Source organism: Monopterus albus, unplaced genomic scaffold (genome assembly GCF_001952655.1).
Source record: "Monopterus albus unplaced genomic scaffold, M_albus_1.0 scaffold4.1, whole genome shotgun sequence".
Classification (NCBI taxonomy): domain Eukaryota; kingdom Metazoa; phylum Chordata; class Actinopteri; order Synbranchiformes; family Synbranchidae; genus Monopterus; species Monopterus albus.
In genome coordinates this window covers 6905820-6923412 of record NW_018127884.1, presented here as the reverse complement: position 1 = coordinate 6923412, position 17593 = coordinate 6905820, and the positions used below count along the sequence as shown (strand labels likewise).

General features: G+C 41.4%; 1 protein-coding gene across 1 annotated transcript; it reads left to right on the top strand.

Annotated features, from left to right (window-relative positions):
• The first annotated feature begins 1194 nt into the window (after positions 1–1194).
• On the top strand, positions 1195–14073 carry polr2m (RNA polymerase II subunit M). The gene is made up of 4 exons (XM_020608656.1): positions 1195–1558; positions 5817–6416; positions 6530–6752; positions 10325–14073. Exons 1-4 carry the CDS (start codon positions 1458–1460, stop codon positions 10466–10468), a joined length of 1068 nt encoding a protein of 355 aa, XP_020464312.1. The 5' UTR covers positions 1195–1457; the 3' UTR covers positions 10469–14073.
• Positions 14074–17593: the final 3520 nt, after the last annotated feature.

The following is a 17593-nucleotide window of genomic DNA, read 5'->3' as shown; positions in this document are numbered from 1 at the left end:
AAGAGGCCCAACACCAACAGGGAGAAACCAGAAACAAGAGGGGATAACACTGTCATCCTTTATGTGGCTGGTTTATCAGAGAAGCTAAAAAGGATATTTCGCAACCACAATATCCCAGTTAACTTTAAACCAGGGAACACCCTGCGGCAGAGACTGGTCCAGCCGAAGGACAAAACATCGAGACATAAACCGAGTGATGTGGTGTATGCAATTAAGTGTAGTCAGGAGTGTAACAACTTGTGCATTGGTGAAACTAAGCAGCCGCTTCACAAGTGCATGGCCCAACACAGAAGGGCCAACTCCAGTGGACCAGAGTCAGCAGTCCACCTCCACCTGAAGGACAAAGGACATTCTTTTGAGGACAGTGAAGTCCAGATCCTCTCCAGAGAACATCGTTGGTTTGAGAGAGGAGTCAAGGAAGCTATTTTTGTAAAAATAGAACACCCCTCATTAAATAGGGGTGGTGGACTAAGACACAACTTGTCTTCCATCTACAACCCTGTTTTGAGATCTCTGCCCAAACATGCCCACCAGAACAATAGGCGTCGGTTGACAGGGGAGGATCCAAAGACAGGTAACGACTCTCACTGATACTGGGCTGTAACGACTCAGTCGTTAAGGGACATTGTTGGCCTTCAAAGGACTGAAACACCACCGATGGGGATAAATATCTCCTGCTCCACACCAGTCCGTCAGAACTGATGAAGCCTCTTGGATGAGAGGTGAAACGTCTTCGATCTAGAAATCCAAGCCCAGTTGATTTTTTCTAAGATTATTTCGATTTGTTTCCTGAAGTTTTATTCTAGCTGTACAGCCAAGAGTTAAATTGGCTTTAAACTTTGAGAGGGGACAGAAAAGGCACAACTGTAACTTCTTGTTTAAGGTTGGGGTCATTGTCTCTGAGCTGTGTGAGATGTGTTGGCACAGTGGTTGGGAAACATCCGGAATGGAAATGCAGCTGTGGAAAATCTGAGACTGTGAAGCCTGTTCACAGTAACTGCATTGTTTACAGAGAACAAAGAAATGTCTTACATGTGGAAATTGGAGCAACAGCCTTCGCTATGAAATCCATAGTTTGGTGTTGATTACAACATTTGACCGATAGAGGGCAGCAAGTTGCCTCTACTGACTGGGACCAAGGCTGGAGCATAAAGAGTAAGTGTATTACAGCGCTTTGTACAGTGGGGGCGGTAACGAGCCGATTCACAGGTTTGATTTCCGCTCAGGAAGAAGAAGAAGACGAAGAGGAAGAAGACTTAAAAATGTTGTTGCATGAGTTGGAGAAGTGAACCAGTTGTTTCTAGAAGTTTCTAAAGCTCTTTAATAGAAAGAGTCCGTTAACAGGCAGTGTTTTCAGCTGGTTAACTTATAGGTGTAGTTTTTAAGTTAGATGTTAAGGCGAGATGTTAGCTCGTCTGTTGTGAGTGGTTGCAGCTAGCTGTTATTAGCTAACAGTGATGTCCTCAGAGCGCCAGGGACAGGTGGGGGACCTGACAAACCAGAGCAAAGAACAGCTCCAAGAGCTGTTGCTCCGACAGGAAAAAATACTCTCTAACAAGTAAGTTCACATTGTTAACCCTAGTTGTATTTCACATGTTTGCCTGTGATACATACGAGACATACATTGTGGAAGTAAGTTTACACTTAAAGTGGAAATTCCTGGCGTACAACTGCAATCAAAGTATGTAGTCTGATAATGGTAAAGGTATGAGAGAAGAGACATGTATAATTCTCTCATACACACGCATACAAAACAAACACTAGCATGCACAGACATGGAACACAGTCTGTATTTACAGTGGCAAGAAAAAGTATGTGAACCTTTTGGAATTTCATTGTTTTCTAAATTAATTTGTCATAAAATGTGATCTGATCTTCATCTAAGGCTCATGTGTCAAAATCAAGGCCCGCGGGTCACATCCGGCCCGCGATATATATATATATTTTAATGGCCCGGCGATATGAAGCACCGATAACACACAAACTACAAATCCCATAGTGCAGCGCAACAGTTGGCTTACCGAACTATAGGCTACCTGCGTCAATTACGTCCTGCGACTATTACGTCAGATCAATCAAGCGTCTGTTGATGTATACAACCCTAATTTTAGGTCAAAGCTAAGAGAAAAGTTGATTCTGAAAACAGAGCCTTTCTAAACCGGTGGGAGGCTGAGTATGTTTACTGACATTGCCGGTAAACCCGTGTCTTAATTGTGGAGCTAATGTGGCTGTAATTAAAGCTGAAAAACGTTAATGCAGAGCAGAAGCTACAGAAGGTAGAGGAGTTGAAGAGGAATCTGACATCACAGCAGACATTTTCACCAAAGTGAAATCACACAGTGATGCTGCTGTGAAAGCAAGTTTTATTGAGGCAGAGGAGAAAATCAACCCCGAGGGAGAGTTTCTGAAGAGCTGCATGATGAAAGTGTGCAACGTCTGTGTCCAGACAAAAAGCAGGTGTTTGCAAATGTAAGCCTTAGCAGAAATACGGTTGATCTAAATCAAGAGTACTGACTAATATAATGTGCCTAATATAACAACACAAAAAATTCTGATCTTTCATGTTTTTATTGAAGATACTCATTCAACATTCAAAATGGTAGAGGAAAAAGTAAGTGAACCCCCTGGAATTAATAACTGGTTGACCCCCCCTTGGCAAAAATAACCTCAACCAGGCGCTTCCTGTAGCTATGGATCAGACCTGCACAAGGAGGAATTTCTGGGCTTGGGACCGGCACAGAAGTAACTGATGTGAAACCCCTGTGGCTAGATACACAACCACTCCTGGGGGCAATTTAGAGTCTCCAATCAACCTAAGCTGCATGTCTTTAGACTGTGGGAGGAAGCCGGCGTACCCGGAGAGAACCCATGCAGCACAGGGAGAACATGCAAACTCCATACAGAAAGGCACCGTGTTGGCCAGGGCGCAAACCCAGAACCTTCTTACTGTGCAGTGACAGTGCTAACCACAGCGCCGCTGTGCTGCCCTTTTTTTGTTTTTGTGTGACTTTTGTTTTGTTTTGTTTTTAGCTGAAATATATCTAGTTATGATTATTTATGAGCAGAGGTCTGTCAGATCATATACTTCCTCTTTAGTACCTCCAAGCAGTCTGTCCCCCTACTGACGTGGTCCGGCTCCCAGTGCGTAGAGGCAGCGTTCTGCTCTGCTCTGGAATTGTTTAAATACCTTGATATGTTTCGATCCAACTCACTCCGTATGTAGCCAGATGGTCCTCCACCCTGCTACTATTTGCAGTGCTGCTGGTGATAAGAGACCTATTGTGCTCACAGACCAATATGAAATTGGCTTTTGACAGTTGACTCTCTGTCCTTTCTAGTTTGACAGCCAGTGATTTGCGGAGATGCATCTCATCAGTGTAGAGTTGGCGATATCGCTCTAGCTCTGTGTGTGTGGAGTCTCTCTGGTTAAGGATATCCTGCTGGGTCGTGCGAGCCTCGCCCAGTTTCCTCTCCAGCTCGAAGATCTTGTGCTCCAGCAGAGTGCGCATCATTTGCCTCCTGGGACTGCTGGAGGATATTGACCTGCTCTAGTTTTTGTTGTATATTTTTATAGGCCCTCTCCTCTGCATCACAACGGTACTGCTGCATGGACTCTATGCAATATCTCAGGTCTCGTACCTCCTCCTCCAGCTGCCTCTTACTCTGCTCAAGCTGGTCCTTGCTGTGACTCAGGCTCTTCAGCTGATCTCGGCAAATTTTAGCATGGCTGATCAGCTCCCTCTTGGACTGAAGAGCAGTTTCTAACTCCTTGACACGCACAGCTGCCTGCTCTTTCTCCTTCTGTAGGACCTCCAGCAGTAAGCCTTTCTCTGTCAGCTGCTGTGTGACCTGGTGGACCTTATTCTCCATGCTGTTTGCACGAGTCCCTGCTGCGGCCAATTTTTGGGACAAGCTGCTGATTGTCTCACGCTGACTGGTTGCTTCATCTGTGAGTTTGTCTATAAAATGCTGATGTTTCACTTTCTCTGAATGTAGAGCTTTCTCTGTGACTTTGTGAGCTGCCAGGCAACGCTCAGCCTCCTTTATGGCTTCAACCAGGTGGGTGCGAGTGGACTCAGTTTCTGCCTCCAGTGTTTTACGAAGTTGCCGCTCAGTTTCCAAGCGGGTTGTTTCTATAGCTAGCTCAGACTTCATGTTGGTCACCTGGTTATTGCACTGTAAGACAGTTTGGGTCAGCAGCTTCATTGTTGAGTTTAAGATCTCACTGAGCATCTTCTAGCTGCTCCTTGAGGGCCTTCTTCTCTTCCAATAAATGTCTCTCTTTGAGAGTGCTGTTGGCCTGTGAAAGCTGAAGATCATTCTTCAGTTTGGTCAGCAGCTGTGGTAAGCTAGCTTCCCTGTTGAGGTTAAGATCTTGCCGAGCATCTTCTAACTGCTCCTTGAGGACCTTGTTGTCTTCCAATAAATGTCTCTCTTTGAGAGTGCTGTTGGCCTGTTAAAACTTGAAGATCATTCTTCAGGGTGGTCAGCTGGTGTTGTAGGTTAGCTTCCAGCGTTTTCTTCTGCTGTACCTTAGTCTCTTTTTTTGTGGCTCCGCTTTTTTTGTTTTTTTGTGCTTTGTGCAGCCCCCATAGCAAAACCAAACTTAGCAATGCAATAGTCAACTGCTCACATCAAACTATTTCTCAAATCTACCTACTTCTTAAACTGAAAATGCAGCTCCTCTGTACGTAGGCTATGAAGTCTCTTGAAGTTTATCCAAAAGGTCGCTTTGGATTAACCTCATTTTAGTGTGTTCTAATATAGCTGTTTCATGCCTTCATGTACATTCTACTAAATTCTAATTTTTATGGATCCAGGGAACTTGCCATTGATATTCAGTTCCATAACCCCTAAGTTACCTTAAAGCATAGTTACTCTCTAAAATGTAACGAATAGCATTTTTGCACTTGTCCCCTCCCAACCAGGTCATACACACAAATGCGCACACACACACACACACACACACACACACATGAAAATACCAAAATCCAGATCTCATCTATAAGTTTTTATTTGATAGCAGCAACACTTGCCATGAAAATAAGCACCGTCTCAGTAAGTTGATTAGTCTATCCTGAGACTACATACAGTAAATGATTTAGAAAAGCATAGTTTTATAAATACAGGAAGCTTCATCACCCTTGCAACAGAGATAAGATGGAAACAAAATTTTCCATTACACTATCCATATGTATGTTGATGTGCATGTGTTCCATGTCTGTGACTTCAGCACAGTAATAAGTTTATTGCTAATTCTAATGAGAGCTGCTCCACTGTGATTGAATACAGCAGAGGATGTTTGGTCTTCTACCAACACTATGCGTCTGAAGCTTGACAGATCACAAATCATCTTTATGTTCAATAACACAAACTATAACAGAGTTGTTAATAAGTACGTATGCACCACGCTGTATGTAAATGCATTGTGAACGGTACGGTACAGGATTCATTAACAAGGGTTATCTCAGTCCTTTATGAACCAATAGATGTCAAAAGTATTTTAAAGGAAATGTGAAAATCATTTTTATGGACAAATAGATGTCACCAGTGGAGCCAGTTTTAAATGTGACTAATATGAATGTAAGCAAGAGTAATGTTTTTCAATGAAAAGAAGGAACTGTGGTCAAAATAGTTATGAACTACTGTAACTATTATGAGTTATACAGCAATATTATATCAGGTAGTAATAGAGTGTACAGTGTTAGCATTATACATGAGACATTTAGTGTTTCTGTATTCATATAATGTTTTCCATCTGTATCTTCAGCGAGTGTTTTGAATCTAGCACAAAATGATGGTTGTGTTGTTCCTAGGAGGTTATTACAGACTCTTCCTGACAAAGGAAAAAAGATATCAGAATTTGTGGAGAAAGTGCGACTTGCCATTGAACACTGCAGTGAAGAGGAGAGGAGACAGAGCTTGGTGTCTGCTGCCAGGGCAGAGTTACAGTCCAAGTACCAGCAGGCTTTCACTATGCAACAGCATGTTGTCCTCAACACACCTGCAGCCTCACACCAAAACAGGCAACATGAGGCTACTGCTTGCAGTAAAGTACAGGAGAAGGGGATCTCACCTGTCCCAGCACTTGTGCAGGAAAATGCTGCTTCGGATGAGCAAGGGGATCCGTTTCTCTCTAGAGCAGCGTCTGGTGAAACAATGGAGACGGCTGCTGCTGAGGCCTCTCTGAACTCTGATCAGACAAAACACAGTGACCTTGTGGAGGCCTTTGAACAGGTCAGACTGTCTGAAACTACTATTGGTTTCAGTTGTGAGTCCAAAGACCCATTAAACAGTATGGCAAGAGACAATTACTTTCTCAGAAAGGAGCCACCAAAAAAGTCTCACTATGTAACTATCTTGGAAAAAACAGAGAAGACTTCAGCTCCTAGGAAGCAAAAATTCAAACCAAATCAGTAAGTAGACTTTTATGATATGACAGTTACTTTTCTATACATTTATAACAAAAATACTCAGATAATTATGTTGTTTTCATAATTAAGTGACACTTTCTTAACTGTGTTTCCAGGCTGCCCCACAGAAATAACATTTCGCCATCAGGATCCTTGTCACCCAGGCAGTTCTCTGAAGGCTTATCGCCACTCTCTACTCAGGCCAGGAGAGAGCAGGACAGAAAACACCTGGATGACATCACTGCAGCCAAACTCCCTCCGCTCCACTACAATCCGGTCCAGCTTCTGTCTCTGGAAGAGTCGGCCATTCTCCAGGAGGAACAATTGAAGAAGCAGCAGGTTAGTGCCACCGAGACAGTGCATAAATTAAACTGTAGGCAAACTGACAGGGCCAGAAATTTCATTGAATAATTCAATAAGGTCCTCACCATCTTGGGTGGCAACATGGTGAGTATTTGGATGCCTTGGTTAAAATGAGCAGTGGTGACTTAAAAGGATTTGGTGGGTGTTGACACTGAGAACAGCCCTGTGTTAAAAAATGCAAGAGGCAGGTGTGTTGCTTTAGTGAGACATGAAATCACAATCCAGAGTAACAAATGCGCTATTTTGAAAGTTTATTCGGCAGCAAAACACTACACAATAGACATGTCCTGATCCGATGCCAAGCATCCGTATCGACTCAGAAACAGGCATATTTCACAGGATCAGTATTAGTCAGAATGAAACCAATCCAGTTCCGCTCCTGTATTTCAGCAGACTCAGTAGAGGCACATGTGCCACCAAACAATAAGCTGCTATATTAATCAATCCAGCTGTCTACGCTGCCTGGGATGGCACCTGAAGCCTATTTTTAGCTTCAAGTCTACTTTTTTTGGAGCTGTGCTCAACAGAGTTCAACAAAACGATGAAAGCTCACTAGTTCCAACCAGAACTCCACCAAAACGGAAAAAGACATCAAGCAACAACAGTTAAAATACATGATGAATCATCTGTTACATCAGTCACAATGAACATGGCAGTTCTTTTTAGAGTGTGGATTGAATATACTGTAACATGCAAGTGTAGCCAGTGATTCCCTCACAATTTATTTGTCGGAGTTCTGGACCCTAATTTTCCCTTCTCCAAAGTCTTTCTCTCGGTTCTTCTGTGTGTTTTTATAGTTTCCTATGAGAGAGTGAAGATGCGAGCCTCTTGCAATGTGCACGTGAGATATGCTTTCACTGTAGACATGGTTAGTTTTATGCATTTGTTCATTGGTGCTACTACAGCTACCACCTTTTTGTTAATGCGTGTTATTAAATTGTCAAACAGATATCTGAACCAGACCAGTTACACCAACTCTGTTCACATAAGGATATGAAGTAGTAGTTGGCATCTGCAGTTCTCTGTGTGTTGTCCAGCTCCCTGTTATTCTTTTATTCATATCAATAATTTAAGCTAATAAAGTTAATATTTTGGAACCAAGCCAGTATCAGCAGATGCTTTATATTAAAGGCATTAGATCAGTATCTGGGCCAAAAGAACTGGATTGGGACATCCCTGCTACTACAGTGTTTTATATTATGAGAAAGCATGTTACAGCTCTGTTAGCCACTGCGGTTTTATCAGCATGATTTTATCTTTAATTGCAAGGACTAGGCATGTTACAAAATGGTAAGCTCACAGACATTTTGCTTGCACGTATTTGATTGTCCATCATAGTGCCTTGCAAGTGATGTTCTATTATAGTCAAGCAGCAGTTTTGCAGGTTTGACTATATTTTTGAACAACCCTGCATTTTTTTGCAGGAGGAGCCTCTTGTGTGTCGACACCCCTGGACTGGCCTCACTTGAAATAATGACAGGGCTTTGTGTCTTCACACAGTGCTAAAGTCGTTCTGAACACAGTCTTTTGTACAGTAAACAAAATGTTTCTATAAATACATATGGTGACTATACAGTGAGGAACAGAAGTATTTGAACACCCTGCGATTTTGCAAGTTCTCCCATTTAGAAATCATGGAGGGGTCTGAAATTCACACTGTAGGTGCATTCTCATTCTGAGACAGAATTAAAAAAAAATTTTCAGGAAATCACATTGTATGAGTTTTAAAAGAATTTATTTGTCTTATACTGCTGAACATAAGTATTTGAACACCTGAGAAAATCAGTGTTAATATTTGGTACAGAAACCTTTGTTTGCAATTACAGAGGTCAAATGTTTCCTGTAGTTCTTGACCAGGTTTGCACACACTGCAACAGGGATTTTGGCCCACTCCTCCACACAGATCTCCTCTAGATTTCAGGTTTTGGGGCTGTCGCTGGGCAACACAGAGTTTCAGCTCCCTCCATAAATTTTCTATTGGGTTCAGGTCTGGAGACTGGCTAGGCCACTCCAGGACCTTGAAATGCTTCTTACGGAGCCACTCCTTAGTTGCCCTGGCTGTGTGTTTGGGGTCATTGTCATGCTGGAAGACCCAGCCACGACCCATCTTCAGTGCTCTTACTGAGGGAGACCAAAAAGTTCTACTTTGGTCTCATCTGACCACATGACTTTCTCCCATGCCTCCTCTGGATCATCCAGATGGTCTTTGGCAAACTTCAGACGGGCCTGGACATGTGATGACTTGAGCAGGGGGAACCTTCTGTGCAATGCATGATTTGAAACCATGACGGCGTAGTGTTCTACCGACAGTGACCTTTGAAACTGTGGTCCCAGCTCTCTTCATGTCATTGACCAGCTCCTCCCTATCGTTCTGGGCTGATTCCTCACCTTTCTTATCATCAGTGATACCCCACCTAGGTGAGTTCTTGCTTGGCGCCCCAGTCCGAGGGAGACTGACAGTCGTCTTTAGCCTCTTCCATTTTCTAACAATTGCTCCAACAGTTGATCTGTTTTCACCAAGCTGCTTGGCAATTGCCCCGTAGCCCTTTCCAGCCTTGTGGAGGTCCACAATTTTGTCTCTGGTGTCTTTTGACAGCTCTTTGGTCTTGCCCATGGTAGTAGTTGGCGTCTGACTGACTGTGGGGTGGACATGTGTCTTTAAAGAGCTCAGACAGGTGCTACTAATTTAGATTGAGTGGAGTAGAGGTGGACTTTTTCAAGGCACAGTAACAGGTCTTTGAGAGCCAGAATTCTTGCTGTTTCTCAGGTGTTCAAATACTTATGTTCAGCAGTGCAAGACAAATAAATTCTTTAAAAATCATACAATATGATTTCCTGAAATTTTTTTTTAAAATTCTGTCTCTCAGTGGGAATGCACCTACAATGTGAATTTCAGACGCCTCCATGATTTCTAAGTGGGAGAACTTGCAAAATCGCAGGGTGTTCAAATACTTCTGTTCCTCACTGTAATTCAGTTAAAAACAGAACAAGGATTTATTGTTTGCCATTAATACATAATACTTCCTGATATTTGTACCTTCTTAAAAAACTAAATGTATACATTATGTTAAGAGCTGTGGAAATTATTTTAATCACAATCATAGCATGCCATGTAATGTGTGAAAATAGCAACCTTCAGGTTTCTGTTGAAACATTATTACATCAGACTGATTTGGCAGCAGTGAGTTTGGTGTTGGTATTGCACCTGAATGCAGCATTTTAAACAAATCAAGTTTATACAGTGGTGACTTGTGACATTTTTTGTCTAATCAAATGTGGACTTGATAATGAATCCAAGCTTGAAATATCCGTCTCCCCACCAGCTCTAGAGGGCAGTATTCAGGCAGTGCAGCCGCTGTGTGTCACTCCAGAGCCAAACATCAAACAGTGTGCTGTTGTCAGCTTACAGAGGCCTGTTAAGCTTAGTATCAGTCCTACTTTTGTTGAAGGTTTAATAGCTATGGCTGTGCTGCTTTATAATAATGTGCCTGTCTACTGTTTATCAGCCTATTCATGTCAGCTTTTCTCTGTGTTGTGTTTAATTTCAGGAGTTGCAGGCCAAGCTGGCAGCCCAGAAACTGTCTGAGGGTTTGAAGATCTCCATGGGGAGCTACACTCCTGATGGTGGCCCCATGGCTGCCTACAGAGAAGTTCACGATGAAGGAGCCCAGCTCTCCTCAGAGGAAGACTGATCCTGGAAGGCCATAACTGGGGAAACCAGTGTGACCTTGGCCCTGAGGGAAACAGGCTTTGGACCTTGAAAACAGGACCAATCAAACAGGATTTTCACTCCAAGGACAAGAAATCTTAAGAGAGGAAAAGGGTCTTTGCATGGTGTGAAGGCATCCCAGGCTTAGCTCTGGAAATTAAATGAGTAACTAGCTTACTTAACTGGCATTGAATTCGTATTGGCTTCAGCTGCGTCAGTGTTGTGCTGCTGACGGACACTTAAATGCTAAATCTCAAGCATTTACAGCATTGTGAGGAAAATGTTTCTTATCACTGTACTGAAACTGTTGTTATGGCTTTCTCAGGCTTAGAGTTCTTTTAGCTAGCATTTCGTTTATAGTGTGTTAATAATTACATTCACTTAAAGCTCAGCAGATAGTAGAAATGAGTCTGCAAGTAGTTGCCAGGTGTTATTTATTACAGAATGTGAATAGACACATCTGCTTTCCCAAATGATTGTGTTTATGTAAAGTCAGCTGACAATACACAGTTTTCCCAAACTCTTCATTTTGTCTTCACTGGTAAGAAACTGCCCACTGATGAGAGCATCAAGAAAGGAAAGTGGGCCTGATAGGCAAATTCTTAAGAATAGACTGATTTGCTGCCATCTGTATGTTAGTTTTGATACTGAGAAAAGAAGGTGATAATTGTTTGTTGTAACTTAAGAGCAGTTTCTAGTGAAGCCAGAGTCAGCTGCAGGCACCGATCTTCTAAACGCGTGTGAGATGTTGTCAAGCTGGGCTCTGTTACACACCTGATAAGATTAATGCAGGGCTAGTGAGATATTGAAGCTTGATGGTTGAGACATCTGGACTGCATTTGGATCATGTTGTTGCTGAGAATGGCTGGTGTTGATGGGACGGCAGCAGGCTAATGCAACATGGCAAATACCATTTCTCAACTTTGCTAGTTTGTGGTAGATAAGAAGTGCCAGCTACATTCAAAATTTTTCTAAACTGCCTTTCCCATCATCTCTCCTCCAGTTCTCACGGAGGGTTGTAGTACAGCTCAATTTAAACGGCCTGATTCAGGGATTTTAATGAGGAAGCAATAAGGCACTGAGGCATGTTATGGGGGAAATGAGGGTGAGTTCATGTAGGTCACAGTCTGGTGATAGATGCCCCTCGATAACCTTTAGTAATTGTTACCGAGACATTAGTGGGAGATATGTTGGAAGAAAAACATTTGATTGCTATGTATTTAGACACTGTGTCCGATGGGCTCCAGAGTGGCCCTGTGGTGACGTACAATAACAAATACATGAGCACGCTCTGCAGAGGGTCCTCATTGTGCTGGGATTAATTGCAGCCTACCTTCCTTACTTAAGTTCAGAGACTGTTACCAATTATGGGGCACGTTTTTTGCTGTAGATTTTCACCATGGTGCCTGGCATCAAATCTGACTCTGAATATATGTTGTTGTTGAGATGGAACCAAATGCACATTCCAGTGCTTTTTATTTATTTATTTATTTTTTTATATTGTCGCTTGAAGATGAGGTTGTTTATACTTCAACTTGAATCCCAGAACCCTCAGGTTAATAAACTGATGAAGTAATCTGCAAGTGATTTGCTCCAACTTTGAGTCTGAAATCACGCGTCTCGTGGGAGTAGAAATAATTTGCTGTTAGGGTGGGGAAACTGGAATGTGATTTCAAAACTGCCTCTTAAAAGACCAGTCAGCTCAGCCTTAAATTAGATATACAGTATGATGTATAGACTGCCGTTAAACAGGTTAGGCCCCCAGCAGAATGACTGGATTATATCTGTAAGGTTACAACGTCTGAGGTCATACTTTTTCCATTCTCCAATGTTTTTGTTATATTTTTTAGGACACGAGGAGATGAAATAATGCCGTACACTGCAGCTTTCTACAGATAAGGTTTCAGCCAGTCTCCTCATCCCAATTAAAATCCAGCTTTCCCGCCTGTTACTGCACAAGAACTGAATCAAGTGAAATTGTTTTTAGCTCATAGCAGGTTTTGTTAACTAGTATATTGTCTGACCAGATAATCAGATTTTGAAGCTGCTGTTGCGCCAGTGCCATTTCATATGCAAATGGAATAAGCTATGAATGAGAAACAACCCTGCATGTGTGTGACTTCACTGCGTTCTGTATGTGTGTTCTCTTGATGGGATGGCGAGGAAAGTAAATACTTTCCTGGCAGGACTGAGGTGCTGAGGTCTTCAGTTATTTCACTGTGCGTGTGTGTGAGTGTGTGAGAGAGAGGAAGCCTGTGCATAGTTGTCATGACTGTTGACTGCTTGAGAAAGTATGAAATGTGGCTGCAACATTCATGAGTCCTACAGCTGTCTCACCAGTAGAGTAGACAGTGAAGCAATCCCTGACTGGTGTGTGAATCTGTAGAAGGAAAATAAAAAGACTGAGGTGTCTGGCACTGAGTGCTAGTTATAAAACTAATTTATTGCATTTCCACATTTGTGAGATTGTTTTGAATTTTTAAAATCACCAGAGGTTATTGCATGTGAATGTAGACATCATGTAGTATTTCCTGTGACTGCTTGTCTTTGTATTACTGTACACAGATACTGGAAGAATCTGATCTGTTGTGGCCTGAATAGTGCCGGGTGTTTTACAGAGGTTTTGCTGTGTTGGCTTACTGCAGTTTTGCCAGATTTGCAGGTAGTAGATAATTGCTAGGCATCTTTAATTCAGTCTTATCTCACCAAAATTCTTTATGTGAAATACAAAACTCTCTGGTGACGCAAAGTGCTGATAAGAAGGCTGAATGACAATGGGTAAAAACCAAGATATCAATTACAGTGCATGACTATGTAGCTACAATTCATAAAACTGGAATTAAAAACTTGTCGTTGATTAAAAGCAAATGAATAAAGTTGTTTTAAGTTGACATTTAAAACAGTGAGACTGCCATCGAATATGCAGAGCAAGATTATTCCACAAAGTAGGGGCTGCAAAAGAAGAGGCACTGGTTCTTAGACCTAAGCATTCTAATAGGAACATGGGGATGTAAAAGATCGAGGATATACGAGGGATCAGAATCATTTAAGGCTCTTTAGGCCACAAAATGTATTTTAATCCATGTCTGGCCTGGCACAGCATTAAGCAGGCTGTTTTGGGCAAAAATAACACAAAACATATTTGGACGTCATATATGAATTAGCATCAATTAAATCTTTACAATAAATTGAAATAAGAAATAGTTTTCTGTTGTTCTCCTCAGTTTCCTATGTTTACCAGGGTTCATTAGATAAACCCATTGCTTTCATCCAGCGAAAGCCTGTGTGGCCACTGGCAGCTGTATCCACGGTGTTTTACACATGGTAAACTGTTAAGTGTGAAAATCTGAGTAGCCCTGCCTTATTTCACACTTTCAGATGTTGTTTAAAGTTCCAGTTCTTTGCTTATAGCAACAGCTGCCCTTGTCTTGTATCTTTCCCAGAACTCTTCTTCATCTCCATCCACTCATAATGAAGAGCATTTAATAAGCATAATCAATACTCTTTAAACTTTAACAATTTTTTTGTCTGTTTCATAGAGAACATACTTTTGATAATTTGTACTGCACAATAAAATACTTGTGCATTTTTTAAAAAACTTTTATAGCACTTTTTTTTTTTTTTTTTGGCCAGTGCTTAACTGACCTACAGGTTTAATGAAAGCGCAGCCCACGGAGTTTCTGTGAGATAAGAAAGTCACAATAGACATGTTTCCTTTTCCCTGGAACAATGTTTACAGTTCAAAAGCCATAAAACTGACCACAAATGGAAAAGGCCTGGTATAGCTATAATGAGTTATCCTTGTGTAGACACATCTTGTAGCAGAGGGACGATGTTTAAGTCTCTGCAGGCAGTACTCATAGTTCAGCACTGGATGGCAGTCGTGTATCTCTGTTCTTTGACTCGGCAGCCTGAGTTTTTAGTCTTACGTCAAGTTTTCATGCTGTCATTTTACTGACATAAAGCATGTCATGAGATTTGTTGTTTTCTTCTGTGGTTATTCTAAATTTGTCATTTTACATATTATCAGCAGCTGAGTTTCTATAAGGAACTTGTATTAATCCAAATTGTTATGGATTGTGGAGTCGCCATGTTCAAGGCAATGTGGTGGATCAGCCAGTAATGGTCAGAGGTTATTTGTGACAAAGAGCTAAAGTTTGATTCCACTCTCAAAGCCTCAAAGGTGTGGTACATGTCCCAGGTGAAGCCACAGTCTAGCACCTGGTCGGACCCACGTCTCTCACTGCGACGGGAGATTGTACAAATATGATGTGGATACATGTGCACTTGAAAGAACTCCCACAATCTCTGCTTGGAAAGCTTTCCATAACAATTCTGAGGCACTAGAAAGAAAGGGTGGAAAGGGCTGAAAAGGAGGGGTAAAATGGGTTGAGGCCCTCGTGGTGTGGGCCAAGAAGCTGCCAGCATCCCAGCCGCTCTATGTCTGGCCTGGCACAGCATTAAGCGGGCTGTTTTGGGGCCTGTCAAAAGCTCATCACAGCAAGGAAACTATCTCTGTGGGGATGCTGCTGGGTGCCAGGGCACGGCAGGGGGGAGAAACCAGAGACCCGACCCAGCAGCTTGGTCATAATAAGAAGGAAAATTCTTATTATTGTATTCCCATTAATATTACAACATCAATGCACTTTTGTCCAAATCTTTTTCTGCTTTCATAAATATTTATATATCACATTTTCTTTGTTTACTCCCCTCATCTTGTATTTGGTGAAACTTGACTCCCCCAAAGTTATTTTTACAGTCAATGCTTCCACTTTGTGATAGACGTATCTCTGTTACTAAAAGAAGTCAAACAACTTGTTGCATCTGCTGATTCTGAGTGAATGTTAGAGCTCTATTGTTTTCATTATCTGACACACTTTTCCAATAAAAGTGGGAACCACTGTTGATTATCTCAGTATGTTGTATTCCATCATTGCCTAGACAAAGGTTTATGTCAAGTGCTATAGTATACCAGTGTGTTGAGGTATAATTTCTTGGCCAGTGTTGTTTGTGACATCAATATAAAGCTGTCCAGGAGAGAGGGTGGACCAAAACAACATCATATTGTTTTTCATTACTGCTTGAGTGAAATCATGCCCCTTGATTTTAACAACATCTCAGCTAACAAGCACCAGAAGTGTAAATTTGGAGTCCTGCTAAATCTTACAATTACATTAAAAGGGTCATGAAGCATAACCTCTAAAACACTGAAAAAGGTGTCAAGTGCCAAAACCTTTTCTGTGGGTGTTTCCCAGGTGATTGTAAAATTATATTCTAGAAATATTTATTGAATTGTTATGTTTAGCCCTGGATCTTGTGTCTTACAGCAATATTAAAACTCTGCAGAAAAAAAGCAGAAATCTTCATCAGTCCAACAATAATGGGGCCTATATGGAGTAGTTGGCTCATTTATGTGCTGTAATGTTGTGACTATTCCAAACCTCGAGGCCAGGTGTTTTTGATTGGAGTATAGCACGTTGGAGTGCAGGTTCTGCTGCACGGCTTTGGCACCACATTATGGTTGGATAGAGTATGATAAGCCAGAGGAGACTGAGTGTGAGACTGATAGGGCCAGACTGTTTTCCTTATTTATTTATTAATGTTTTGTCTTCGCTTAAACTGCCAGACAGACAGGCAGCTACACCCTCTTATTAGATGACTTCCTTCATTTTGTAAATATATTCCAGCTGAGATGCAACTCTGGTGCACAACGTTTTTTTGGATAAACAACTACAGACAAGGACAGCATTGCATTTTATATTATAAACAGGCAAATTTTTAGTAGAATGAGTAAAATTACTGTTTCAAAACACAACACACACAGCAATGACTTCACATTTATTCGATTAAAAACAATCAGCTAATTTCTCTGCATGTTCTAGTTCACCTCAGATGTCACTACAACAGGGGTGTTTCTAATGTGGTGAACTGCACAGACACCAACATCATATCAAAATCCTCTAAGCTTTAAACAAAACTAAAAAGTTAGCTGTTGGTAGCATTTTTACCTTAGAGAAACAGGCATCTCGTGCAAGACTTTAATGTGAAGGAGTAAAAACACTGGGCTTATCTTCATAGTTTCAGAAATCATTTCTGCATTCCTAAAGATTATATTAACATTTTACTTGCCAAGTTTTGCAGAGGCTGTAGGGAGCTCGATTAAAGCGGAGTTAAACTGCAGAGTTGGGTGGATGGTTTCCTGTTTCCTCATCAGTACAGGTAGCCTCTCTATCTAACATGTATTAATTTGGTTCATTGTTAAAATATGAATGACACCAGAGATTGGAGGTCCTATGCAAAAAAGCTACAGCTAACTACAACTAATAGGCTCTTTCTGAGGTTCCTTGCATTTTATCCCCCCGTTGGGGTGTTTTTCTTTATCCAGTCAGACAGGATAGAGGGCGTCTTGTGCTGTACAGCTTGTAAAGCCCCCCTCAGGCAAATTGGTGACATTGGGCTTTCCAAAAAATGTACTTGAATTGAATTTATTCCACTTTTAGAGCATTTAAATTTCAATCCTGCTATGATCAAACAATGAAATTCTATAGTAGCTCTCACACCATGTGCTTTATGTTGTTGTATATGATCAAATTTAGATTTCTCATTTTGGAGATGAAAAAAGGCCAACAAAATGATTCACTTTTTAAATGCCATTTAAAACTACAACTATGCTTATTAAAGCTACCATTCGTGTTATTTTAAAGTTCAGCTGCCACTAGCATGTGAATCCTGAATCACTCGCCTCCTCTCCACACACAGTCAAAAACCTTTAGAAGGGAATATGTCTGCACTGCTGCTAGGCTGTTTGATGAGACCATAAAGATAGGCTTTGGGGGATGTTTTTACTCAAATATTTGAATAATACTGCATACTGCCATTTTAAATATACAAAATATATCTAAATTTTGCCCACATTTAACCTTCTGCAGAAAAATAGAAGTCTGTTGCTCCACCTTTTAGTTTTTTTTTTTACTGCTAATCACCCTGATGTCAGTGACACTATCATTACACATCCAAGGGTGTGAAGGGTGTGATTGGTGGTACTCTTTACAGTTTATGTCCCACCAAGTTACAATCATATTCTGAATTTCTAAACAACTAAATCCTT

What these genes read in the sequence shown, in the direction of transcription:
- polr2m (XM_020608656.1), top strand. Translation starts at nt 1,458, where the DNA reads ATGTCCTCAGAGCGCCAGGGACAGGTGGGGGACCTGACAAACCAGAGC. An exon ending in GAAAAAATACTCTCTAACAA is followed by an intron (nt 1,559 to 5,816) that starts GTAAGTTCACAT and finishes TGTTGTTCCTAG; the next exon opens with GAGGTTATTACAGACTCTTC. An exon ending in AACAATTGAAGAAGCAGCAG is followed by an intron (nt 6,753 to 10,324) that starts GTTAGTGCCACC and finishes GTTTAATTTCAG; the next exon opens with GAGTTGCAGGCCAAGCTGGC.